Source organism: Knufia obscura (assembly GCF_036327395.1).
Source record: "Knufia obscura strain CCFEE 5817 isolate CBS 148926 chromosome Unknown scaffold_10, whole genome shotgun sequence".
Classification (NCBI taxonomy): Eukaryota; Fungi; Ascomycota; class Eurotiomycetes; order Chaetothyriales; family Trichomeriaceae; genus Knufia; species Knufia obscura.
Genome location: NW_027042696.1, coordinates 1239135 through 1265656, shown reverse-complemented (window position 1 = coordinate 1265656; position 26522 = coordinate 1239135). Strand labels below are relative to the sequence as shown.

Sequence of the window (26522 nt, the reverse complement as noted above, 5' to 3'; positions counted from 1 at the left end):
CTGCCAACACGGCCTGCCTCAAGTTCCTGCATCAACACCAAATACGCTCGGATAGGGTGTACGTAGTGATCATCGCTCCTTCCATTGACAAGCCATCTTGGCCCCCAACATATAGCCTCGCTGGTATTCCAGGGTGGTCCCTACCACGTCACTTCAGACACAGCTTTCACTCCTCGATATCGGCCTGCCAGTTGTACTGCAAGTCTTCCAGCTCCATTCGCAACTCCTCCAGAGAAACATCCATTTCAAGGTCATCATCGCTACCATCTTCACTGTCTTCCATATCGCCTTGTTCTCCCCCAACACTGCTGGCATCATCTGCGACGAACGAATTGCCACCGTCGCCGTAGCTGACCGATCGCTGACTTCGATTGTCGAATCCATCATCGTCAGAGTCAGACATGACATTGTTTCCTCCTCGTGACTGAAAGTGTTGAGTTCGAGCTGGTGCGGCGGGGCCTGTGTCTCTTCTAAAAGATCCGTTGTTGATGTGAATGTCACGCGCAGCTCTTTGGTCTTGCTTCTGTTTGACCTTGAACATGGTGCGAATTGCCTTGAAAACAGCTGGTTCGAGTTCTGTTTCACGTCGAAGACGCTTCTGGCAATCGGACACGACGCACTGAGCATTACCTTCAGAACATTCCGAGCAGTAGATATGGCCACACCCTATGAGTTTTGGGTCATCTGGGGCGCCTTCGCAAGCTGAACAGTTGAGCATGGACATGCCATCCTGCCCAACGTGATCTGCGAGTCGACCAAAGTCCTTGTCTGGTAGTGAGCCTGTCGACACATGTCAGCAGGCTAGCGGTGATCGATCTCGTTTACTTACCGCTGTTCACCTCCTGGTTGATCAAGATTGCTGCTTTGAGGAATTTTCGATCATCTTTGTTCTTGCCTCCTTTAGCCTGAGTGACACCAACGTCAGCTTGATGTCGAGGGAAAACGTTTTGGATATGCAGTCTCGTCTCATCATGCAGGCTAGCATTATGTGGGCGGCTTACCATGGTTATGGTTTGGTACGAATTGGTTCTCGGTCCAAACAAGCAGAGCCTTTCCTGCTACTATGTTTTGTTTTCGAAGAGTCGCAGATCGGAGCGTAATGTCCTTTGGAAAACAGGCAGCAGATGTTTGTAGCCTCCCAGTCCGACGACGTCTCGTCATTGTTGTTGTTAGCGCGGCCATAAATTGTGGAGCCACTGAAGGTGAAGGTAGTCACCTGTTGATTCGATAGTTGATGGCTTTCTGCACAACACGCACAATTCGAATACTTTCAGCCTGGCACAACCCCAGCATTTTTCACCGCCTCCACAGTCCCAGCAATCAACCTCGCCCTCTCGTCAGGATGCAAATCAAGATACTCCTGAAACTCATTAAACCACTTATCATCCATCGCCCTACCCTTCCCCTCATACCCAACAATCAGCTCAGCCAATACACACAGCGCATTCCTAATCGCAACATCTCCCTCATACTTCGTCATTAGTCCCTCCTGATCAATATGACCATAAATAGAGTTCTCATTCTTCCTGTCAACAGCCTCAGCCAAACACTCCATCCTATTCTCAAACCTCCACCACTCAGGAAGAACACCCGCCTCCTCAGCCAAATCAAGATACTTCTGGAAATCATCACTCGCATCACCCGCCGTCCAAACCGCCCCCTCAGCCACCTTCCCATCCGCATAAACCCCATGATTCTCCTCCCGATGCGCATGATCAAGTTCAACCCGCAACCGATATGAATCAGTCAAGATCCTAAATACCTCCTCAGGCGTCTTGAGACGTGATAAGTACCCGTTGTTCGCGCCTTTACCTTGCACCATATTGCAGAAAGCCTTATGCTTTGACCAATGGCTTTTCTGGCATTCTTTGGAGCAGTAGTCGACTAGTTTACATCCATTACAGCGCTTTAACGGCTTCTGAAAGCCGAGTGCTAGGCAGTTACCGCATACTGAGAGTTTGTGGAGGCTCATGTATTCGTGCTCGATTTGGCCGACGTAGGCTACGCCTGTAGGTGGGAAGCCTGTCGTAGCTGCTGCTGCCATGACTAGCGCTGCACAGGGAACGAAGGTGCTTGTAAAGATGAAGAGAGGAATGACCAACACAGTAAGCAAAAGGTCTTAGATGTAATCAGAGTGCAAACGGAGCAAACTGTCGTTTCATGTTCAGCTGCAAGGTACGAAATACGAGCTACATGGCCGCTCTGACTGTTCTACAGGAAGATATAGTGGTCCTGCTCGAGCCAGAAGGTCCACATCCGCTATATATACAATAACATTCAGACATGCGCCCAGGAAAGAATCACCGCTGTACCTCAGCCTTCCCCAACACAGGCAAGCCCCTGGCCCTAAGCTCAGACTCAATGACCTTCCATCTGCCCAATTCCTTCTCTTTGTCAACAGGTGTTTCTCGTCTTCCAAGGACAAGCAGATTGCTCTGCGCCGCCAGTACTTCGTCTCCCATAAGTCGCTCGGCAACATTAGCTGGCTTCGGCGCCAGGTTTTCCTCGATCGCACGTAAGAAACCGGACACATTCAGTCCGTGGGGTCCTGGCGCGGCCAAAGCTGTGATCAAGGGGTCCGGGATCCGGTATGAGATGAGTCTGCTGAAATGATTAAGGATCTGCAGATTCGTCAGTTCGATTCTCTCCACTAAAGGAAGTGAATTACCTTCAAGACCTTCGTCCGTGATTGATTTGTGGACATATCAAGCTTCGTATCGATATCAGTCTGTCCAGCGGCAACGGCTTTGTTTGGAAGGCCGTTCGCGGTGTTTACCGCTCGTTGAAACAGCAAGACAAGTTCTTCGTAGCTCCGAGCAGGCGGTGATGAAGTATCGGCCCATCTAAACATTGTCAGCGAGACTGGTAAATCACTCTTGCTGTGTCGCCCACTCACGGCTTGTATTCATCCTTATCACTTGGACGCAGCTCCCTCCAGTCACCCTTGTAGCCCACAGCTTCCAGACCATCCCACGTCCTCGCTCCCTTGTACTCAGAGTCATTTGCTACTGCCTCAGTCCCCAATGGAACCCAACTGGCATCTACCTCTTCCTCTTCCTCCACCTCAACTACACCCTTCTTTTTCCTCTCTGCGGCCAAGTCAGCCTCGGCCTCCCTCAGATCTCGATCAACATCCGCCAGCTCTCGTTTCTGATTCGCAAGGTTCTTCTTTTGTCTCTCCTCCCTCATTGTGTCTATGAAGCCCTTGCCGTACAAATCATCGACATTCTCGGGCCCAGGCGGTTTTCCCTTCCACAATTTTCTGCGAACCTTTTCTGCGTAGGGAACTTCTTCGGTTGGTGCTGGAGTCGAGGATGGGCCGCGCGTACGAGCATATCCGCGCTGTTGCGAGACCACTTGTGCGGATTGTAGAGTATGTCGACACTGTCTGCAGACGTACTTTGATGGTTGTGACAACGGCAGAGCCTCGATTAGGGATCGTGATACGTGACGGGCCGACATGTTGCTATGCTGTGCTATCACTGAGATGCGTCTGATCCGAGGCTGTTGACTCGTTCCGTTTGTGCCTATCTAGATCACGGATCTCTCGAATGCTGCATCTGTAATGTAGGCCCTCGATGGCTCTCGTAAAGCTGAAGCACGAGTTGGTGGTTAATCAGCGACGGACGGCTCAGCTTTGAAAAGTCCTCAGCCTCGTCGAGGCTGCGGAGCCTTGCCTCAGACCCTCTTCACTCTGGAAGACTTTCACCATGGTCAGGCCTCAGCAGATGCAGTGGGTAAGACCACTTCATTCAAATTCTTCCGTCTGATGTTTGTGCAAAGCGGTCGCAATGCATCTGTGGCCGGCCCTATCTACAAAAGCGTATGAGCGAAATCCAGTAAGATGCAACCCTCGCAGTCTCACCTACCATGTTTCGAGATACAGGTAGGACAGGAAATCGACTTGCCGAAGCCACCGCTAGATGATCTGACTGTCTGTCAAGTGATACAGTGAGATGTGAATCGCCAGTGCCGGGGTCCAGGGGTCAACAGTGGTTCAACAATCGTGCTCAGCTCCGGCAGCTTCTTTACAAATCGCGTTGTCATTGCTCGCGCACAATTCTTCACCGGTTTTACCGATGCTCTTAGCTGTGCTCAGAAACCGCCTCTGCTCCCTTCTAGCAGTCCATGCCGTTGTGAATCCGAATAGACTGCTATGAGGATAACTTGTACGGAGAACGGTCTGTCTAGCCTAACACTGCCCCACGCCCTCAACATCGGGTATCATAAAATATGGTCACCTCTGTCTGTTTCATCTCTTCATCCACGAGTCTGTGTCCCGAACAATTCCAACTGTGGTGGTCATCAGTCTGGTGCCGACAGAGCTACAACGGTCATATAAGAGTCGGTCTTCCATCTTCTATGAGGCAGCCCTTACCGAATTGCCATATCAGCATCTACAAAGCTCCGTTAGACATCATCCAACATGTTCGCCATCTATTACGTTCTCTGTCTCACCACGGTCTTTATGTTTCTCACCTTAGCCCATCCGTTCGAACCAGTGGCCAATGCTTCCAACAATGTGCTTGTTCGCCGCCAGAGGTCCGGAAGGACTCCTCAACCATATGACTATACATGTGGATCAGATTGCGAAGGTGCTAGTCTGATCACGTTCCTGAAGGCATGTGTCCAACTAATCATCGACAAGGTCAGTGATGAGCAGCACAAGAAGGAAGAACAATTCACCCAATCACAGCTGGATCAATTAAGGAGGAACTGGCCTCATCTCAATGCTGCGATCATCCAGGGTAAACACGATTACAATCTAGTTGGAAAAACTCATGATCATGCCGAGCTGGATCTGGGCATCGGCCCACAAACTCAAGGCTATGAAATATACACTTTCGAGTCCGGAGACATCACTCTCTCCGGCGATGGAGGCTTCATTAATTGGCGCTTTGGCGGCAACTGAGTTCGAGACGGAAACCACGTCACTTTCTCCAAGATTGACGGTAAGTCAATGAGCCTATCCTGAACATAGACCCTCACCTGACGACGATGTTCCAGATCCGCCAGCACCAATAGTACAAGACTTCTTGCCAACACTGACTCCACCCCCGAACGAACTACCATATACGCCTACTGATCCTATTGTCCCCGAACGACCGACACGTCTTACTAACGGCGACGGTATCTACATGGTCAATTGCCAGAAAGATGCCGTCATTTCGAGCGGCGTCGCATACTACAAGCAGTTGAGAGATGGCGGAGCATGGGGCGAACAGCCAGACGATTATGTTGACACATCACATGGGGTGTACACCAATTGGGAGATGCCAGGCAACGGTACGTCTCGGAATGCGGAATCATTCTACAGGTTCGAAATCACTGACAGAAATATTGTAGTGACTTTCTCGTCCATAAACGCGACGGTTTCCTGGAAGATTGACAATGACGCTCAAATGCAAACCGACTTTGCCGCAGTTGGAACGGCTGACAATACTTATGTCAATTTCTGGGTATATAAGGATAAGCAACCAAACACGCTCTACACGCTTTACGGCTGGAACTGTACTTCTGTGTACTGGGGCTACTAGCGTGAGTCCATAGAGACGGGAGCACGACAGGGGTCAACAAATATGTGATTCTGAAGCTAGACAGTCTATCTACGACGAAGGAATGTGAGGACTATATACCTCTAGGGCATTGTGCGCCTGACAGCTAGGCTATATGTTATCACATGCTGCTATATTACGTGTCCAACGATAAGGCTCTGTATGAATTGAGTCCGGCACACTATGTCCCTATGGATCTACCACGATGAAACCCAAGGATTTGCACTCATCTTCTCTTCACTTCACTTCACTTGATCTCACCTCAGGTACGTAGCGCTTTCACTATGATCTCGACAAGCTCTTTCTCCCTCAAAGCAGCAACCCGTCTACCTGCGCATCCTCCACATTCAATTGCACCTTCCAACCTAGACTACAACCATTCGCACCTTCCAACCCAACTACAACCGTCGCGTCAGCCAAGGCTTCATCACAACCACAAAAATGTCTTCCTCGCCAGCACAAACCAAACCCCCCTCCACACCATCCTCGCGACCCTCCTCTTCTCTTTCCATTGGCAACCAGTCCAGCCCATCCTCATCCTCCCCACTAACCACCGTCACCCTCACCCCCTCCCCACCCCCAACCTCAACCTTCGCCAAACCACAACCAAATATTGACGCCCTCCTCACACCCCTCCTCAACCAATACCGCACCCTCATCCACACCTCCACCACCTCCCGCCCCCTCACAAAAACACTCTACATCGCATTCAACAGACTACCAGACGATATCCTCCGGCGAATGGATAACCCGGACTATGTGGAGTATCTACTTGGGGATGACGAGGAGAAGGAGGGGATGGATAGGGGGAGGAGGGAGGAGTTGTTGGAGGTGTTTGGGGTTGTGGTGAGGGTTGTGGGGGAGGTGCAGGGGGAGATGGGGGAGGGGAGGGGAAGGGGAAGGAAGGCAAGGAGGGAAGGAATGGGGAAGCGAGCGCGAGGCCTGAAGTGTCGAGGACAAGATGCGAGACTTAGTTAGGAGATGAAGTGAGAATAAGTATGTGTGGTGTGGTAGCTGCGACAAAATGCTGAGATGCGCTTGGCCTTCTCGAACGCGAGACCAAGTCATCAAATCCTCTATGTGGGCAAAAGGGGAACCTTTCGGGCGGCGTGGAGATGCAATGAAATATGTTACCAATTTCACTACGAATCATTCATGAACCCTTGGCAATGTCCCAAGTTCTTCGCAGAGTGTTACTGTCGAATCTACCAAGACGAGAAGGGAGAAGGAACAGACGCAACAAACAGGTATCGGTAGTATGCAAGACTGCTGGCACGTCCAGATTCAGGAACATTGAGAGCACGTCAAACAATGAATCATGCCTAACGTTTCATGCCATTCCAGTAGAAATGCGCTGGTGGATTGTGAGATCTGCCGCCTCAGTCCACTCATCTGTCCGCAGGAACGTTGAGACAAGGGCGTGACAGCACTTGGCAGAGGTGAAGGTGTTCGATATTCACTCGAAGCGCGAACCTAACTGACGCGTGAGGGCCAAAGCACCTGCATGTGTTGACCCTTGCTTGTAGGACGAGGCTCAACGTCATTATATGTTCAACCAGCAACCGCCAGGCAGGTCACGGTGGTTAGCAGCGTCAGGAGGCGGATCGACTCGCCAAAATATCCCCTTATAGCGTAGGTGCAGCCCGATTGTGCTCGAGACGAAGCTTGAAGGGTACATTTCATCTCATCTTCATTGAACCTTCATCCCCGCTGCATGCAGCTCTGGATGACATCTGTATACCTCCCGCGTTTATGTGTATTCGCATTCGTCACCAGTGCTTTCTTTCATGCTTGCTTGGTCGCTTGCCCGTAGGTACCACGCTAAGCCAAGGTTCAAATATCCAGCCTGCTCCAATTCTAATGGTAGCCAACAACAATAGCTCGCGCGTGCGTCATCTCATCTCATCGTATGTGCCTCCACGGGGCCAAAGTGCTCATCAAGGTTGCTGTTCGGAACCATGGGAATATATCGGTTTATGCTTCTTCTTCTAGCTCTCGTAATCGATGGTATAGGTCTTTCAGAACCTCTTCTTTGCCAATCTGCACCGTGTTAGTCCTTGGTCACGTCTCCAAAGGAGGTTGCTTACCTTTATTTGCAACGGTAAAGGCTTCCCGTTCTCGAGACTTTGCAAATGCATCAGCTTCCCCGTTGGCTCAGTGCCATCTGGTGCACCAAACTTCATGCCCTTGAAGACTGGACTGTTGAGCAGAACTTTATGCGTGGCATCCGCTCTCATCAGCAGCCGGGCTTTTCTCTTGCCGTTCGTCGCTTGTGCTTCGGGATCTGATTCTCTTGGCTCGGCATCTCCGTCCTCAGATGTCCGCACATTAATCTTGAAGACGCCCGTTCCTCTTTCTTTCCAGGCTCCGTCAAAGAAGTATAGCCTCGCTCTCGAAGTGAAGTGAACTTCTTCACCTTCTTCGCCTGTATCGACTACTCCTGTTAGCATGAAATCGTTTCCGCTGGTGTGGTGTCCTTACCTTGCTGCTTTTGAAAACGAGGATCCTGCTCAGCGTCGTCCTTAGCGGCACCGGCAGCATCCTCGTCTTCTCCAGTCTCTTCTTCGTCCTCCTCATCATCCTTGCTCGATGCGCCTATAGGCTTGCTTGTACCAAAGCTCGAAGGTCCGCTACCAAAGCCTGAAGAAGTGCCAAAGGGTTTAGGTGCGCCGAATGTATTGGTGCTACCGAATGGCTTGGGCGCACCAAAGCTGCTCGACCCTCCACCAAAGCCAGATGTGCTCGTGGAAGAAAACCCGCCTGTGCTCCCAAATCCGCTCTTAGCAGATCCGAAGCCGCCAGTAGATTGACCTCCGCCAAAGCCTCCTGCGCCAAGTGGTGACTTTGAGCTTGCAGCTGCGCCAAATGGTGATTTACTAGAAGAGGCGAATGCAGACAGACCAGATGATGCAAAGGCTGAACTAGATGTCGGTTTTGCAGGCTCTGGAGATTTGTCTTTCGAAGGGGACCTCGGTTGACCAAATGGCGAAGCAGCTGAGGCATTTGCAAAGCCGGAGGTCGGTGGTATCTTTGTGGTCGTCGCAGAGTCACTTGCCCTCGTCTCCTTCTCAGTCGTGGTTGTAGGCTCTTCCTTGTTGTTCGTCTGCGATCTTTGAGCAGTGGCATCTGCGTCCATCTCTTCTTGTGAGGGGGCATCTACCAAGACTCCTTCTCCTTCTGGGTATGTCTGGGCATCCACACTGGGTTCTGCCTGCATGTCTCCCTCCTCCTGCACAGTATCGTTCTTAGCACCTTCGACTTTTGCATATGCTTGAGTGTGGTCACCGCTGTTAACGTCCCTTGATCTCATTCTCTTGTGGTGGCCGCTTTTGGGTAACGGTGGCTGGCCGACGGCACCTGGACTGTCTGTATCTGCGTCGTCCTTGGCCAGGTCTTCGAATGACCGCTTCTTCGCGGGTCTACCACGAATGCCATTGTTGGTTTCGCTGGCTGGATCTGTCAGGCTGGCATCTGACTTTGCAAGAAGGGGTTGATCTGATGAAGTGTCGGTGGTGTTAGTCTTCTGCTGCAGACCTGCGATCGAGGTCTTTTTCAGTCGTTCTCGTGCATCTCTGGTATCTTCCCTACTTGAGGTCGAGGCTGCTGGTGACGAAGGTTGTTGTACCGTTACTGCAGTATTCTCTCCCTTAGCCGCAGCTGCCACCTCTGACTCCTGCGCCATCTTCTGCGGTCTTCAGATCCTTCTGTTACAAGAGCCTTATCGCTTTGTCACACAACGGCCAATCGCCTGTAGATGGCTGCTTGGTTGAATTCGACGAGCAGCTCTGTATCTTTACAGTACCGAGGGGCGTGTCGTACTGATTTGAGGCCTTCGATTATAGTCCAGGGTCTGATTCCCAAAATCACTGTCGAGTGAATCTATTCGAGGGCGGTTGTACTCGCAATCTCGGGCGGATCAGTGCGTGGTGGAGTGCGTGTTCGGATATAGATGCAGACACAAAGACAGCGTATTTTGTATGTCTTGTCTATGGTTGAGTCTTTTACGTCTACAACAATGTGGAGAAAGGGACGTTATCGTGCTTTACGTGATATCTTGAAGTCTGTGTTTGGCACGGGTCACCGCCAGCATCATGCACTGGACGGACATGACTCCAATCACTACAGTAGGCGACCCCAACCTGTGCCTGTCACCAGTGACCAATCCCCTCCCCACCGCGGCTACAAGGCTTTCAAGGCTGCATACGGAGTACACTAATTTAGTGGTCTGCCTCGTCGTGCTATAAGTATATAAGAACAAACAGCACGTCCAAGAGCGTCATGAAATTATCATCTTTCTTGTTGGTTGAAACGGTGCACTACCTGGCAGAGCTGTTTGCTCAGGACCTAGCTAATAAAACAGAGGCAGCCAATGGCTACATAGAACAGAAACATTGGAAATATAGCCAGCGCCACCCTGTTCTTCACCACTCCCGAGCCTCCCAAAATGCTGACTCCTGCTGCTAATGACCATGCCACCAGCACAATGTAGATGGGTATTCGTGCTATCGTGAACAAGCCGACGGCGCTGAGTAATGAGGCGATGACCAGTGGAAAGATAGTGTAGCCCAATATCGAAACTGATTGCATGAAAGAGCTGCATCCGTTAGCACAGTCCCAAATATCGTAGTCCGGCTGTGACTTACATGTTTCCACCTAGCAGTTTGATCTGGACAGCGACAACTGACTCGCCGATCCAGATCAGCGTGAAAACACCCGAGAAGACCAAATCTTTCTGGTCGCTGCTGGCGCGCATCGAAAGGAAAAGACTGAGAAGAAGGCAGAAAACGAGAGGGCCCCTAAACACTGTTAGCATTCTTGCTGGCGCTCAGTTGCGCGCTCCATACCATAGATCCCAATCTCGTAGACCCTCACTCATAGCACCTTGTAAGATACCGTCAGCATCCGGCCACCTGCCAACCAGCCCTCTGATATCTCTGCCAAAGCCCTGGTTCTCGATGTCTGCTGTGCCAGTGCCACTGCGCTGCAGCATTCCTCCGAGTAGGTACTTGGGCCATAACACCTGCTTCATCTTCTCCCACACTCCAAAGAGATCTCGAGACACCGTATCCCACACACTTTCGTCTATAGTGTTTTGCGTTGCTCGCCTGTCTTCGCCAGGTATCTGAGAAGTGAGGTAATTCTGGTTCAGAGGTCGTTGGGAAGAAGACGATTGGATGTTGCCTGTCAATGGGGCTCGGTCAGACTCTGTCGTCGGCTCATCTGGCTCAATATCTGCCACTTTCTGTCAGCCATGCCCAATGTGCTTCAACATAGGCTATGCGCACCATCGTTGAGGAAGTCATCGTCTAGGACATTGTGGTCGTTGTCGTAGGGACTGCCAGTTGTACCACTTGCCATCATTGCCATGTTGTGTCGTTTTATGGCGGTCACATTGGTAGCGGAAGAGGTCTTCAATCTGTGTACAGCCGTCCACGGCTAGATTGGCTTGAACAGAAGGTCAATCGCATAGACAAGTCCTCATTTCGTGCCAGCCTAGGGAGCACGTCGCGACCTGCCGAGCCTGCATGCGAAGTAGCACGCGTCACATGTCATCTCCGGCAACTGCGGCTTTGGCTTTAAGTGCTGCCCTATAAGTAATGCCAACAACTCCCGAGTCCCTCCGCTGTGATCGTCTCGACAGTCATTCTCATGGTTTACTGCAAGTTTTTATATTGATGCTGTTGTAGTCCCCCATTTCCAGGCGCCGCTTCTACCATTACCTTTTCTAACTTTTAAGCCTAATGCCGAGTAGGGCAACAATGGTATAAAAGATGTTCCGCACGGCGGCTGCTCGAACTTGACTTCTAGGTAGAGCTGGTCATGAGGAGTTGATCCGAGGTGGCAGCCGCACAAACTCAGTTCTAATCATTCGACAAGATGCCTACAAGCACAAGCTAAGATTGCTACAGCGCCAAAGCGCCAACGGTCCTCCTTCATCGCTTGAGTCTGGCGCGGGACAGTCACCGGGCAGTTCCTGAAGAAGCTTACAGGTATAGGTGGTGTCCCCAACACCACACACAGGAACATCAAGCATGGCTACAGCCCCCATGCAGTATGTACGACTCGATCAGGACGAAAGTGACGGCGGCAACGTTTCGCGCACAGCTGCTCGGTGTTCGAAAAGTCTATACATCTCGCATTTCATCTCTACGTGGAACAGTCGAGGTTTCGAGTTTGGTGCGGTCCTTTTTCTCTCAACTATCTATCCAGGAACGCTCTTGCCTATGTCGATCTACGCTCTATGCCGAGCACTTGCAGCTATCGTCTTCTCTCCGACTGTTGGCAAGTACATTGATCATGGCAATCGATTGGACGTTATTCGCGCGTCAATTCTCGGGCAGAGGTTGGCTGTTGCGGCTTCATGTGCCACTTTCCTGGTCCTATTCCTGCTGAAAGAATCGCTCCCAAACGCTGTCGCTTATACACTGTTCGTCGGCTTAATCTTGCTAGCATGCATTGAGAAATTGTGCATCACCATGAATACCATTGCTGTCGAGAGAGATTGGGTGGTTGTCATTGCTGCTGAGAACGAGTCCCTTCTGCAGGAGATGAATTCGCAAATGAGGCGCATTGATCTATTCTGCAAGCTCGTTTCACCGTTGGCCGTTGCAATACTGGACAGCATCTCTTCGGAAGCTGCTATCATTACAACCCTGGCGCTGAACTCGACCACAGCCGTGGCAGAATATTTCTTGATTGCGTGGGTGTACAGGAAGACACCGACGCTTGCGAAATCTGCAGCACTTTGCAGTACCGACGCCATGACCGACGAGCATGTGGGTCCGCTTCGCGCGCTCACATCCATGCTGAACCAAGCAAGAGCATACACAAGCAGTCCCGCGTTTCTACCATCGCTATCTTTGTCGATGCTCTTCGTCACTGTTCTCAGTTTCTCCGGTCAGATGATCACCTATCTGTTCGCCATCGAATATCTTCGCCTGACTAGTATTCACATCGGTATACTGCGCACTACTGCTACTGTCCTAGAACTATCCTCGACCTTCGTCGCACCGGTCCTGATCAACCATATTGGAGCCGTTCGAGCTGGCATATGGAGCTTGTCCTGGCAATGTCTATGCTTGACACCTGCAATTGCTACCTTCTGGATTGAATCGGCGTCACCCACCCTCTCCACATACCTCTTTATTACCTGCGTTATACTATCTCGGGTCGGACTTTGGTCGTTCGATTTGACGGCACAGCTCCTAATCCAGAACTCTGTCGATGCCAGTCAGCGCGGCTCTTTCTCGGCGACCGAATCCTCCTTACAAAACTTCTTCGAGCTGTGCACCTTTGCCATGACTATCATCTGGTCGAAGCCCGAGCAGTTCAAGTATCCTGCGGCCATCAGCCTTCTCGCCCTGTATGCGGCCGCGGCCTGCTATGCACGGTTTGTACGCGTTGAGCGAGGACACCTCTTGCATTTGCCAAGCTGCTGCGGTCCTGTGTATGGATACAAGCCTCTTCGACCGAACGAAGATGGCGAAGAACTGCAGATGATAGATCCATAATCAGAAAGTATCCCAAGCGTTTCTCAATCGTTCGTTATCCTTCGCAGCTTCCCCTGAAGGTCATCATTTCGCGGCAGTCTCGATCTGAAACGTGATGTCGATCGTGCCTTCCTCACCAGAGACGGGCTTGCAGTCGTTGTCAAACAGTGTTCTCTCCACGAACCTAACCCTGCCAGCTTGATCAATCAACACCACTGTTTGCTTCTGAGTAGCATATACCCCGCTAACCCCAAGCTGCTTGTTATCATTTGCGTTCTCCCTATTCCCAAGCACCTTTGTAACCTCATCATTTTTAGCAGCGGCGATCTCATCCGCCGGTAGATCTGGCTCGTCGAGACGACCCAGTGGCGGCACACAAATCGTGTTCCGCAATTCGAATATGTGCGTTTGTATGCCCTCCTTCGGATCCAGGCCCTTCCTTGTCAAAGCATCGTCGCTCAGCAACGTCATAAACGACGAGATGAGTTCGTCCTCATGCTTCCCGTCCCGTACGTTCTCCCTGATAGCCTTTAGCATGAGCTCCTCCCCATCCACGACCTTCGGCCACGTCCTATCACCGAATGAGGTATTTGACAAGCCGACAGTCTGCACCACATCACCGCAAACCCACGGAACCTCACCACCACTTTTCGCGCGGTTACTGATCACAGCTAGCTGCTCGCCCTTGCCAACATACCCACATACAAGACTGAAGCCGCCTGCATCTCGTGCCACGCCTTGGTTGACGACATCAGTCACGAATTGTTCTGTGCCTCCCACATCCTCGGTCAAGTACTTCTTAATGATCTCGCCGCGACTCACTGCGGTCTTTGGAGGTGTCACATCCTCGCGGAAGTTGGTGAGAACAGCTATCTTGCCTGACTTTGTCACACCAAGCCATGTCCCTTGCACTTCACGTAGGAGGTCCCTACCGCCTAGAACGTCCGGGTGAGATGGCCACCATGTCGCCTCGGCTGTCGGACGATTGATGTACTCATCCCTATTGTCGAGCAGAATAAGTTTGTACTTCGGGTGAGCTGTAGAAAGCAGCGCTATACACATTGTGCCGACCAATGCTGGGCCGACGAAATCTGAAGAATTTATTATTTTTGCAGATTATCAGAAGAATGGATTTGTCACTCAGCTCTGCCAGTGACAGAAGGCCCCGAACGTTATCATAGAGAACTACCGTTTGCAAGTTCGATCACGTTGGCCTCCGCATACAAGAGAACTTGTCCTCTGCAATCGCTCGGCAGGGTGGTCGAAGTTGACGATACCTGTTTGAATGGTCTCCGCCCGGAAATTCAAGATGGCCGCTGTCAAGCATGATTTAAGCACAAATTTGGGCAAGTACAGCGGCCACGTTGATTTTCCGGGTGGAGAATGGTATACGAGCCCTACGGTTGAGCGAAAGATTAGATTGTGCAGTGAGCCTCGGTGAGCCTCAGAGCTTTCGTCGTTGACTACGGATCGCCTTCTACATCTTTACCCTCCTCACCTGCCCGTTTTTGCCATTATGCTCGGTGGGCTACCATCACCATTGTTGTCATCATCGACTGTGTTACCTTGCACTACTGGAACGTTGTGAAGGTCCTAGATCAAGGCCTGGGAGAATCTCAGGTCTCGATGCGCTACTCGCACGCTTTCTGAGCGCCTCACCTGATCCTCAGACGCTCACACATGTTCCTAGACGCCAGGACAAATTTGCTTGAGTACTCATTTGAGCTCGTTCGACTGATATGGCTGCCTGGAGAGAAAACGCCAAGCAGAAGTTTGTACTGTATGCTTGAGCTCGTGTTTATCTGGCTGCAGCCGCGGGACGTCAAAACAGTTCGCACCTGCCTGCCGTTGACAGCACATTCGATGCGTTCACTTATGCAATACACACGTGTTTCGATCAGGCCATGCCATAATATTTACAGATGGCCTAGAACAGTCGCCGAATTATTACAATCCTGCAGTCTTCGGAGCCGACCGACCGACGTGCTCGACGACCTTGCGAACTTAGGGGAAGAGCTAAGATTCTTTCAACAGCTGATCATGGTCAGCACCCGATTAACGTTCTGTCAAAATGGGAGGAAGAAACATCTTTCGTTGAAGTTTCATACGGAGTAGTGACCCTTGTTTCTGCTTAGCTAATACCGGACCCGAGTCCTTCCGGGGACGGATCCCTGTCCCATGTCCGACTCCAAATATGGCTCATGCAAGCCATAAGCGAGCGTGACGTACAAGTGAACGCCAGATCTTATTATTCATCGCCAACTCCGCCATCTGCAATGGTTCTCCGCGGGCTCGAATTCAAACTATTGACAAGCAGCGGGACCTTAACGGCATGCCGCTGAGGCCGCGGAAATACACCACGATCCAATCATAGCACGGATTGTGGCCTGACTGATTTTCGAGCACAGTCACGAGTCAGCTACCATTAGGGGTAGCTGCCATGAGGCTCATGGCCTCGTTCCCGTCGAGAATACGAGAATGAAAACTTACGACGGGAATGGCAAGACTATAATTGCCCTCTCGCCGTCGCCAGAAGCTCAAGAAGCCTCACAACAATCGCAGTGCAGCCATCGAGGTGTTCTCACAACTGAATATAGCAGATACGCACGAGCTTACCTGATTGATACCATCCGGTCACGAAACAAACTGACCGAACCAGACTCGCCAACTTAGGACCCCAGGCTTGCTAGGCACCATATTCGATCATCAGCCGACTATCCGGACCACCATGCCTCTTGCTCCCTCACAAAGTCAGATCATCGCCTCAACAGCTCCCATCCTAGCTGAACATGGCTTGACTGTCACTAGACATTTCTACGACAACCTACTTGGCAACAACCCCGAGCTCCGCTCACTCTTTTCCGTCACCTCCCAACTGCCGCCCTCCTCGCATCAGCCTGCCGCTTTGGCTGCCTCTTTGCACGCCTATGCAACTCACATAGACGACCTCACACCCATTCTCCCGATCGTCGAGAAGATCAATCAGAAACATGCCTCATTGAACATCAAATCCGAGCAGTATGCCATCGTGGGAGAAGGTCTACTGAAGTCGATGGCCGAACTTCTTGGACCCGAAGTCTTCACCGACGAAGTTCGAGACGCATGGACCGCCGGCTACAATCAATTGGCAGACATCATGGTCGGTAGAGAAGAAGCTATTTTTTCCGACCACGAGAAGAAGCGCGGTGGCTGGCGTGGATGGCGGAGCATGAGGATCGTGAAAAGAGTGAAGGAGAGCGAGGATGCTACCAGTTTCTACTTTTCGCCTTCCGATGGAGGAGATGTACCAGATTTCAGACCGGGCCAGTATGTCAGTGTCAGGATCGATGTGCCTGAGCTGGAGTACAAGCAAATACGGCAATACAGTTTAAGTGACGCGCCGCCAGCGGAAGGGTCTTCCAACACGGCAAATGGTGGCATCAACGGCCATGTCAAGGTGAACGAGCGGGCAGGGGACCGAGCCTACCGAATCACTGTCAAACGCGAATCCGGTCTGGACGTCCACGACCCGGAAGCAAAAGTGCACCCAGGTTACGTCAGCAATCTCCTCCACGACACATACAACGAAGGCGATATCGTCGAGATGTCCAACCCAGGCGGTGAATTCTTCCTCGATCAGGATCTCGAAGATACAGCGCCAGTAGTCCTGATCTCAGCTGGCGTAGGTCTCACACCACTCATGTCAATGCTACAGACTCTCCTAAAGAAGGACAATGCCAGTCAGCGGAAAATATCCTGGATCCACGTTGCGAGGAACAAGGCTGTTGATCCATTTGCTGATGACATTGCACGGATCACGAAGGAGCACAACAATGTCAAATCCAGAGTATTCCACAGCAGTCCATCCGAAAGCGAGAAGCAAGGCGTTGACTTCGATGCTGCTGGACGACCTGATCTCCTCAGCTTCGACGAGAATGAGCGCAGAGAGCTTTTGTTCATTGATGAGCCAAAGGCGCGCTACTTCATGTGCGGACCCAACGGTTTCATGATCGGCAACGCGAAAGCGCTGAAGCAGATGGGTGTTGAGGGTGCAAGAATTAAGATGGAGCTTTTCAGTGTTGGCAGTGTTGGTGCATAATACGGAGGGGTACGAAAGTTCCGATCTCCAGGCATGGTTTGCCTTATTCGAGCATTCGAGCGACAGTGGAAATCAGGTCCATAAGATCGAGTCAGAAGGTCAGAAGCGGGCGCGTCGAGGTCTTGTCTAGCTCAAGTGGCGGGCTACGTCTGCATGTATATCTGAAGTCAAATCAATCTAATAGGCTACAGATACCCCATGTTCTCAGTCGTTCCACCCTCTCTGCTCGATTCTTGATATTACCGGGAACATCCAGCCCACATCCCAACTCAGTGCCTCTGCTTATGTCTTCCTCGCATACTGTAGCTTCGACATATACATCTCTGATCTAGCCTGCTCCAGCAACAGAACCTCCCAACTTTTCAAACCATAGCTCCTTCCTTCTGTACGTTCTTGGCGGCACCTGCCCCCACACCCACTGTCTGAGCCGCACCTTCCCCGCCGGACACAGTCGGCCGCACCTTCCTCGGAACACGTCGTGCCTTCCGTATGGATTTGGTAACATCTTCCCCACACCGTTATCTGGATGGTACTTGCCTCAGCATGCAAGTCGCGCCTTCCTCGCGTCCTTTCATGGTCGCGCCTTCCTTACCAGCGGGTCGCACCTCCCTTGGTCCCGTAGTCGCACCTTCCCTATCTGCCAGGTCGCGCCTTCTCAGCAAATTGGTCGTGCCTTCCCTACGTTTGAGTCGCACCTTCCCCACCGGACACATACAGTCGCACCTTCTGTGACGGAATCATTCGCCCGCACCTACCTCGGCAAGTCAAGACCATCGTGCCTTCCTCTTTTTGAGTAGCGCCTTCCTAGCAAGTCGATCGTGCCTTCCGTGTCATCTGAGAAGCACCTTCCTTCCTCGTCTCCACCCATGGTCGTGCCTTCCTTCTCCTGGATCGTACCTGCCCCAAGAACATAGTCGTACCTGCCTCGCTATCGCTGAACGGATCGTACCTTCCTTAGCGAACCGAGACGGTCGCCCTTCCCTCAGCAGATTCAGTCGGAGGGTGCCTGCCTGATTCCCAAACCACGGTCGGTCACGCTTTCCCAATCCGTTGGTTCGTGCCTTCCTGAGCGTACTAAGTCAGTCGCGCCTTCCCAGCAGGCCTAGTTATCCCAGTCGTGCCTTCCCACTTCGTTGGTTTGTTTCCTCCGCGGATACCTCGAGGGCAGCGCCTGACTCACCCGTGCTTCACGACTTCCCTGCTAGAGTAACGGTGCAACACTTTCCCACCAACTCAGTTGCTCGAGCCTCCCTATGGCCGCCGCAAGCTCCTTCTCGTTCCTTCCCCAGTACGTGGGTCGTACTTTCTTCAGGTGAGCCATTGGTCGCGCCTTCCTCTTTTTCCGCCCAGGGTCACACCTTCTTCGCGTTGACTGTCTCGATCGCACCTTCCTTACAGTTCGGTCGTGCTTTCCTCAACCATTTCTATTCTGTTGCGCCTTCCCATTTTGTTGGTTGTACCTTCTCACTTCGTACATTCGATTGGTTGCACCTTCCATTCATTGAGTCGTGCTTTCCCCCTAATAGTACTGATCGTGCCTGCCTTACTGGTTGGGACAGGTCGTACCTTCCTCGCAAACGCAGTCGTTGGTTACGCCTTCCCCTTGTCGCGATCAGGGTCACGCCTTCTCTGTTCACGTAAACAGCCGTGCCTTCCTCTCTCTTTGGCTTCACTCGCATTGTGCTTCCGCACTGGTACGAAGCGGTGGCCCCTTCCTGAGCTCGGGCTCTGAGGATCATGCGGTCGCGCCTGCTTCCACGGTAATGTACTGTAGTGGGAAGCGCGACGGATGAAGATCGTGGGAGGGCACGACCAAGGAGGACAGCTTTGTGGTAGGCGTGGCCAATATCCCATGCACAAGCGCGATGACCTAGCCGGCTGGTGGACTTTGGCGTGGCACGATAGAGTATTGAGGCAGGTGTTGGCGTTGCTCGGAACAAAAAGGCGCTTGAGTCAGGATTTCGAAGCTCTTCGCCCGTTTTCCAGGCGACCATAGGAACATGAATCCAAGTGGACACATACTACCTACCCGAACCAACGCCGCGCTAATCGTGTTGTCCAGTAGATTTAGATAAGGACCAATTTGTAATCTCTTTTCGGCACTGTCGCGATTATGCGACGCCATGCGCTCTCGATACGCGTCGAACCACCTCATCTCACCTCTTCCAATCGCCCTTCCCCCTCATATGCCCCTCCAACGTCCTCCACAGCTCCTCCACCGTCTCTCTATCCCTCCACCTCCGATTCTGCCTCACCTCCTGATCAACACTCGGTCCATGTCCCCGCTCATCCCATCGTTCCAATTCAAATTTCCGCACAGCACTTCCCCACCCCTTAATCTCATTTGGAATTGGCTGTCCCTTCTCACCAACGTACATACCCAGTACATTCTCGAACAGCTGTTGCGGCTCACGCCATTTATAGCCGCGGAACTGCCATGTTTGACCTGTTGTGAAGACTGCGACGACACGGGACCAGTACTCTGGTTTGAATTGGTCGGGGGAGTCGACGAGGATGAAGCGGTAGGGTTTGGGGCTTAGTGATGGTAATGTTCGTGTTACGTGGAGGATGTTGGGGGTCATTTGGGAGGAGAGGATCGGGTGGTCGGCTGGGACGTAGAGGCCTTGGTCGAGGAAGGACTTGATGTTCGACATGCGTAGTAATGAGGATGCGGAGGGGGAGAGGAGAACGATAGGATCTGAGCGTTTCGAGTTTACGTTTGATTGGATTGGTTTTGCGGGTGCGGGTATTGGTCTTGTTGCGAGGGTTTTTGACTGCGGTTGACCTGGTCGTGCGCCTGGCGCTGATCTTCTTTTCCCGAGAAAGAGCTCAGCGTGTTTGCGGACGTGGGAGAAGTCCTGGTTATGTTAGATGGATGTAGGAGCAGTCAAGGCTTGCCTTACCGTTGGTTTAATGCCACGTAATACGGAGTTATGATCCAGCATTGACCGCTCTCCATCGTAGATAGTCTGTAATCTTGCATCGATGACTCTCACTGGTCGACCGCCCGCCTGTTGGGTCGCTGTCTGACCTGTTCCAGGCTGCGGCGGCACACCAGCACCACCTGCGATCTCTGCAGCCTTAACGGCAGCACCATCAGTGCCCGGCGCATCTTCCAGCGGCTTGATGTACTCGGACTCTTCTGTTGCACCCTCCAGCCATGTCATCAATTCCAGCCTTTCCACGAATACGAGATTCCGGATCTTCTGTCCATCTGGTAATTGTTGATCGAGCTCTTGCGCCGAAGCGATGTACTCTGGCACCGTAACATCCTTCTTGACCCAGGCGAAGAATATGCTACGTAGATCAACCTGTACTGTATCTGGCGTGGTAGATGTGAAACGTGTGGTACTGTCTAGCGGTACACTTTTTGGCGTAGGATATGGGAAGTATAGATGCGTGGCTTCGACGAACGAATCTGTGGTGTTTGCGACTGCTTCGGCCGGATCAGAAGATGTCGTCAAATGTGGTGGTTTTGATGCTGCGAGAGACGTCCGTAGGAGAACTAGAGGGTCGCTGTTCGACATGTTGGCGGTGTTGCATGCGAGGTTTGTGTAGAAGCAAGCAGTATAGAACAATCGTGGAAAAGGTCTATCCGTCGCGACTGCCCTGTCTCGCGATGTAGTGATCGCGGTTTGATTGGATATATGTGGAGGTGGAAACTGTGATGCCTGATTGCCTTATCGTGGATCGAGCTCTGCGATACCTAGGTAGCAAGTGAGCGCACCTAAGAGATGTTCTTAGTTTTCACAAATCGTCTTAAGTGCTGTTAGTAAATACGCTCTATGTAGCTGTGGATTGTGTTCAATGATGTTGGTAGCTGCCGGTTGCAAGTAAGTCATATATCTCATGGTATCACGATATCGAGAACTTGATATGCCGTCGGAGGCAAGCAAGCACGGCACAACCTATGGTCCTCAGAACGCCACGACGCGAGTAATCATCGATTGCCTGCGCCTAGCAGCGAGTCAGGTAATGTTGGCACAATGACCATCAGTGTCAATCACTCAGAAAAGATAAACCAATGTGCTCGGATGGGCATATCTCCGTCTTTCATACGAGGCTCATTATATTTCGTTCTGAGATAGGAGTGAGATCGTCCATGCTTGTCATCATCTAAGTACCATACATTCCTCCTCATGGGTATCAAACCGATGCGAAAGTATCAAACCACCTTTCGAAGGCGTCATCTGGAACGCCTGTAAATGCCACAATATCCCAAGTGCTTTTCTTACACTATATGCAAACGCCCGTACGCTATGCTTTTCTTCCAAGCCACAACGTAGATCCACCGTTCTGATGTCAGTCGTGGCCATGATTTTTCGAGTCCGCCCGACTGATGTATCGCATGAATCGATCGGTAGGCTGTCCCACCCCACCGCTGCAAAGGAAAAATGTCTTGATATTGCCGCCAGTCTATGTAGACATGCACATCTATTTCGTCGTATCGTCTCGCCAGATGCCTATGCAGATTTCTTCGTGCGTTCTAAATCGGAATAAATTGAAAGAAAGTAAAATGAAAGAAGGGTCGAAATATCCTGCTTCAGGACTTGGCCAGCCTGTTGGTATTTGATCGGCTTAATGACGGCCTATCATTTTGACCTGGCGACGGAGCCGGCGACAATGACCGTTGAGCTAGGTTCATGTCGATTTGATGTTCGCGTATGATGTTTTGATATTTCGGATCGCGTAAGAACTTTGGAACCGAGTCCTGGTTCTGTGTCAGTGCTTGCAAGAATTGGAGGGGAAAACTCCAACGTACGCTTGCCATCAATTTTGCAACGCTCATTGATGCAAGTTCGATGAGCTCAACTACTTTCTGCAAGCCACATCGCATCGATTCTTCATCTGTTTCGGTCTGAGTCATGCGCCCATCGAGACGGTTGCGTAACGAGTGGTCGATGTTGAGCTCAGATGGTGCACCTGCGGCCAGGTACGAGTTGTATAGTCCTGCTAAAAGTTAGCATGGTCGTTTGCATGTTGGAGGTTCCGCGACCTACCATATGCTGTAGCTAAGCATTCCCTGACGATTTCAGGCTTATCCAACCTGCCGTTCTTCTCTTGGGTTCGGTACATGTTGAGAAACTCGTGCACATCGAGCCAAAATGTCAGGTTCTCTTCGCACAAAGACGATCGCAGATGTTCCCTGAAGAGCATGCGTAAAGCAGCATCGTGCATGATCGTATTGAACCTGTTCATGTTGGTATCCTTAGGCATCCTTAGACCCTTCTTCTCCTTGCCCGCTTCTGAGCTGTCCTCACTACTCATGCTCGGAGGACGTGCTAACCACCCGCAAACCCTTTGCCCCTTTTCGGTGACTGCATAGATCGCGTACTTGGTAGGTTGGAAATGCGTTGCCGCTGGGACTTGTCGGGTGAAGTTGCGGTCTTCAAGCGCCGGAGCCATCAGTTGCCATTTGACAAAAAGCTCGCAGAGTTCATATGCCTCTCGCCGTTCGATCATGGTGCAGCAGTCAAGCAGCCAATCTGATGCTGCCTTGCCCGTGAAGGTGTACGGCACAAGCTTGTCGAATATTCTTCTGTCTTTGGCCATTTTCACTCCTACTATGCCCGAAGCATATTCTGACACCGAGTCCGAATCTGATTGTGACGTCGAGGATTTCAGATTCGGTCCTTCAACACCGCACATCCGCCGGAAGACAACTTCCAAGGTAGTCTTGTCCTGCATGAGTTTGTCCGTTTCCGCATCCCGTTCCAAGACCACAATCTGCATTGTTGACCGTCGCAATAGGGGCTCAATATGACGGGCCTCGATACCATTTCTATCGCAGAAACGCTTCAATATTGAAACGCCCTTCGGCGTCAGTTGCCAGAGAGCGCCTTTGGTGGGAAACGTAGCATACGTTTTGCCCTCGGCCGACTCGATGAATCTGGCATCTACAAATCTCTGGCATACTTGTCGAGCCATTTCCTTGGCCATGGAGAAGGTTGTGGTAGTGGTGGTAACGACCCATCTGGAGGGGTTGCTCGGGTCAGGTATGCGATTCGACTGCGAGAACTTCAGTGAACCTAGATTCGTGATGGCTTCTTCTGACAGGAACGTCTCCTCAATCTTCTGGAACCGCACACGATGAGCAGTCAACGGTAGACTCGTGATCAGTGTCGAGAACAGATCCTTAAAGTCTTTAGTAAACGGCCTGTCATCGTCGGTCATGCGCAGAATTTTGGACGAGGTCTGATGCATCTTGCTGTTGTTCTTTTCTGGGGCCGCCATTGGACGCTCTGTGGGAGAGGCAGGAGCACTTGTCAGGTCCCTTTGTGGTGTTGTCGCTGGCGGAGAAGTGATATTCCTCGGCAAGTTCGGCCTCTGTTGCGCGGTCGCCAGAGAACGCTTTTGTAAACTGCCAGAGGACGTGGTAGACCTTAGAGGGAGCGTGTTCGTGTTTGTTCCTATGCTCGTGATTCCTGCTACCTTGTCTCTTGCCAACGCCGCTAGTGATCTTCTGCTCTTATTCGTGGCTAATCCCGAGGATGAGGCGGAATAGTGATGTCCTGGTGCTCTCGGAGCGGTCGTAGGAGGAGGCGGTGGTCGTGGTACGTGTTCTCCGGTGGCTGTATTGGACGGCGATTGTTGGGGGATCGGAGTCATGGAGGCTAGGAACTGGGCATTCTTGTCGTGATATTGGAGATAATGGGAGGCTCGGGGGATGTGCGTTGGAAGAGAGTCGGACACAGAGCCAGAGTATCTGGCTAATGACTAGCAGAGATCAATGGAGCCGAGACGAGTGGACAAGGATTATGCCGGTGAGTAAGAGAGGACCACGCAGTTGGACGCCAGACGCAATGAAGGGTAGCCTCAGCGGTGGGGTACCTGACTCGGTTAGGTGGGAGTAACCAGGTGCAGAGATCCTGGAAGCTTGACCAGATGACCAGGTGTTCAAGACGACGCTTTTCAAGACGACGCTTTCAAGCGCTTATGGCAAAGCGTGGGACGTGGATGTGTTTAGGCTGAGTGACTGATCGTGAACAAGCAATGAATAATGTCACACTTTGCTATGCGAGCTGTGTAGGCGAATCCTTGAGCTGCAACTGCGACACCTTCGGCTAGACCATACGAGGAAGGCCTTGTCGAGTCCCTTGCCAGTCTAAGAGTAACAGATCCTTTCCTGCTCGTAGGCGATTGAAGAGGAATCGTGAGTGCGCAGTGAGGTAGTGATGGCCGCGCTGCCTCAGGTAAGTTGGTTTGATGCAATCTGTGTCGGATCGACTATTCGGCAAACTTCTGATGCTGCTAACTTCTAGCGCCCTCCGACTGAACAGTTAGCTGACTTCGCGGTGCCAGATGCAGCAGGAGGGAAGTTCATAATCATGACTAGAACGGCGATCCTCCTATGTTAGGAGCATCATTTTCCAGATGTGAACAAAAGCGAGCAATTCCCATACGAAGGAGAATCCTGGTTGGAATGGGCAGCATTGACTGGCCCACATGGCTCAGTTTTGGCATGGTTCTTAGCGGCAACAATGCCACGAGCATCTCTGGCAGCTCCACTAACGGAACAAGGATTGGGGTGCAGCGCATGGCGAGCACAACAGCTTGACCTTGTCTCTTTCGGTGCTGGCCTAATGTTCGAATGCTTCTAGCTCTGTTTCACACACCCCACATCATGCTGCCCCAATCTGACATCTATGGAATACCTCCTTGTTCACCTGCCCTAGGCGGAGGAAGTTTCGTAGTGCCTATGCACGAGCACAGTTGTACTCAATCCAGCACGTCGCAGCCATGGTCTAGAGTATGGATGCTGAGTGCCGTGAAGCCATCATATTTTGCAACTCCCCGTTTAGCTAGAGGGATAAATCAAGCCGAGCAGTCCATTACTAGCCGGGGTAACCATGCTCACCTTTATGTGCCTTGCAAATCTGAATCTGCCAAAAACACGTGTGGACTGTGCTAGGTTATCTCAGCACGCACGTTCCGACTGGGATTGGCGTCCGGTATGATTGCACCAATCAAAGATATTCAGTCTTCTTGACCACAAACTTTGGTGGGCTTAGGCTTCACCCTTAAGCTTAGTGCATGAGCAGCCGTCGATCATTTCTTGAGGAGATTGATGTCGCAGCCTTATGGACCGACTACGGAGTACCTGGAGAGTTAGCGACACTACTCGACTATTCCCAACCCTGGTGTACTGGCCGAGGATATTCAATGCAACGTCGAGTTCAGGAGACATACGAAAAAATGAGGTTTGGCTGTGATTACATCATGATCAGGCACTCTATGACCTTCAGGAGAAACGGTCGAATGCCGTCAGCATGGATATACTTCGATGCGTCTCCGCTCCTGTGCCGTTGATCAATAAAGCCATTACATAATGCGTGAAAGGAAGCTTTCATAGGGGAACAACAACACCTCTCCTCCAGTCGCCGACGCAGTGTGTACGAGTAGACACAATAATGTTCGATATAATAAGCGGATATGATTCATCCCTGAACAGTACTGCCATAAGCGAAACGAGTGTTGTCATGGGATATACACCCAAACAGGCTTGGCGGCAAATCGCTAAATCTGCTCCTGCCAACAAGCCGACAAAAGGACGCCACAAGCAAGATGCCGCTCCTCAAGTGCAGAGCTTGACACTTGAGAACGGATTACCGCGCTGCGAAGATGTACTTGAGCAGGCACACTTCTGGCTTGAAACAGAAACTTCCATCAGAAACTTCAAAACGATGAACGAGAGCAGATCACCGCATCGACACGTGAAACAGGTCACGTCTGTCCGGCGCGTTGAGCTTTCCCCTGTTTGGTGTGTTGTGAACGCCGTCCAGAGAAGGCGTTCCTAGCGGCTCTATGGGGCGAACACTGATTTTCACTGCCACGTGGTTGAAAGAGAGCCTATCCCGTTTCGATTTGTCGGCTCTCACACCACCGCTAAAGCAAATCTCGGTGAACAAAGAAGCATCTCTAGAAATTTCGAAGGTTCTATGATCAATCCACATGGACTTCTGGAGGGCAACGAAGCGATTGCCGATGGTTGTCTTTCCCTGAAACAGAGTCGCTCTCGCTACAGTATAACGCTCGTGACATCAGCGACGTGCAAATAACTCACCAGCCGTAAGCAAACGTTGCACCTGTCTGCCTTCGGGCTGTTGTGATGCTCTGGCCCACATGGGTCGAAGTCCGATGCACGAGCGAAAATGCTGCTAGCGATCATCTCCGTTGCGCCTCCTGCAGATGAAAAGCCTAAAAACTGGAAGCTGCGTCGGCATTCGCTAGGCTCGGCAACACGGCACGCACCTGCTATGGCAGGGCACGAGCAATTGCTTTCAGTACAGCAAATACAGTACAGCTCTCCTAGCCTACATGCCTTCATGAATCTGCACCAAATCTGTGTCCATCAACATCAATTGTAAGTCTCACCGCAAAGCTGCCACGCAACCTCGG

At 51.5% G+C, this 26522-nt stretch overlaps 12 protein-coding genes across 12 annotated transcripts; 4 read left to right on the top strand and 8 right to left on the bottom strand.

Moving 5' to 3' along the window:
• Positions 1-166: 166 nt before the first annotated feature.
• On the bottom strand, positions 167-1004 carry PMZ80_008291 (uncharacterized protein; the record flags this gene model as incomplete). The annotated part of the gene is made up of 2 exons (XM_064876692.1): positions 167-780; positions 830-1004. The coding sequence occupies 2 exons, from the start codon at positions 1002-1004 to the stop codon at positions 167-169; spliced, it is 789 nt and encodes a 262-aa protein (XP_064727999.1).
• A 266-nt stretch (positions 1005-1270) lies between these two features.
• Positions 1271-2044, bottom strand: PMZ80_008290 (uncharacterized protein; the record flags this gene model as incomplete). The annotated part of the gene is made up of 1 exon (XM_064876691.1): positions 1271-2044. One exon carries the CDS (start codon positions 2042-2044, stop codon positions 1271-1273), a length of 774 nt encoding a protein of 257 aa, XP_064727998.1.
• Positions 2045-2300: 256 nt separating this feature from the next.
• Positions 2301-3462, bottom strand: PMZ80_008289 (uncharacterized protein; the record flags this gene model as incomplete). Its single annotated transcript, XM_064876690.1, has 3 exons — positions 2301-2621; positions 2669-2843; positions 2897-3462. 3 exons carry the CDS (start codon positions 3460-3462, stop codon positions 2301-2303), a joined length of 1062 nt encoding a protein of 353 aa, XP_064727997.1.
• A 964-nt stretch (positions 3463-4426) lies between these two features.
• On the top strand, positions 4427-5537 carry PMZ80_008288 (uncharacterized protein; the record flags this gene model as incomplete). The annotated part of the gene is made up of 3 exons (XM_064876689.1): positions 4427-4848; positions 4982-5286; positions 5347-5537. The coding sequence occupies 3 exons, from the start codon at positions 4427-4429 to the stop codon at positions 5535-5537; spliced, it is 918 nt and encodes a 305-aa protein (XP_064727996.1).
• Positions 5538-5996: 459 nt separating this feature from the next.
• On the top strand, positions 5997-6533 carry PMZ80_008287 (uncharacterized protein; the record flags this gene model as incomplete). Its single annotated transcript, XM_064876688.1, has 1 exon — positions 5997-6533. The coding sequence occupies one exon, from the start codon at positions 5997-5999 to the stop codon at positions 6531-6533; it is 537 nt and encodes a 178-aa protein (XP_064727995.1).
• Positions 6534-7529: 996 nt separating this feature from the next.
• PMZ80_008286 (uncharacterized protein) lies at positions 7530-9237 on the bottom strand (the record flags this gene model as incomplete). The annotated part of the gene is made up of 3 exons (XM_064876687.1): positions 7530-7595; positions 7643-7989; positions 8037-9237. 3 exons carry the CDS (start codon positions 9235-9237, stop codon positions 7530-7532), a joined length of 1614 nt encoding a protein of 537 aa, XP_064727994.1.
• Positions 9238-10380: 1143 nt separating this feature from the next.
• PMZ80_008285 (uncharacterized protein) lies at positions 10381-10922 on the bottom strand (the record flags this gene model as incomplete). The annotated part of the gene is made up of 2 exons (XM_064876686.1): positions 10381-10787; positions 10841-10922. 2 exons carry the CDS (start codon positions 10920-10922, stop codon positions 10381-10383), a joined length of 489 nt encoding a protein of 162 aa, XP_064727993.1.
• Positions 10923-11587: 665 nt separating this feature from the next.
• Positions 11588-13066, top strand: PMZ80_008284 (uncharacterized protein; the record flags this gene model as incomplete). Its single annotated transcript, XM_064876685.1, has 1 exon — positions 11588-13066. The coding sequence occupies one exon, from the start codon at positions 11588-11590 to the stop codon at positions 13064-13066; it is 1479 nt and encodes a 492-aa protein (XP_064727992.1).
• Positions 13067-13129: 63 nt separating this feature from the next.
• PMZ80_008283 (uncharacterized protein) lies at positions 13130-14107 on the bottom strand (the record flags this gene model as incomplete). The annotated part of the gene is made up of 1 exon (XM_064876684.1): positions 13130-14107. One exon carries the CDS (start codon positions 14105-14107, stop codon positions 13130-13132), a length of 978 nt encoding a protein of 325 aa, XP_064727991.1.
• Positions 14108-15773: 1666 nt separating this feature from the next.
• On the top strand, positions 15774-17123 carry PMZ80_008282 (uncharacterized protein; the record flags this gene model as incomplete). Its single annotated transcript, XM_064876683.1, has 1 exon — positions 15774-17123. One exon carries the CDS (start codon positions 15774-15776, stop codon positions 17121-17123), a length of 1350 nt encoding a protein of 449 aa, XP_064727990.1.
• A 2156-nt stretch (positions 17124-19279) lies between these two features.
• On the bottom strand, positions 19280-20650 carry CDC73 (accessory factor associated with RNA polymerase II; the record flags this gene model as incomplete). The annotated part of the gene is made up of 2 exons (XM_064876682.1): positions 19280-19981; positions 20027-20650. The coding sequence occupies 2 exons, from the start codon at positions 20648-20650 to the stop codon at positions 19280-19282; spliced, it is 1326 nt and encodes a 441-aa protein (XP_064727989.1).
• A 1016-nt stretch (positions 20651-21666) lies between these two features.
• Positions 21667-23732, bottom strand: PMZ80_008280 (uncharacterized protein; the record flags this gene model as incomplete). The annotated part of the gene is made up of 3 exons (XM_064876681.1): positions 21667-21834; positions 21886-22073; positions 22124-23732. The coding sequence occupies 3 exons, from the start codon at positions 23730-23732 to the stop codon at positions 21667-21669; spliced, it is 1965 nt and encodes a 654-aa protein (XP_064727988.1).
• Between the last annotated feature and the right edge of the window lie 2790 nt (positions 23733-26522).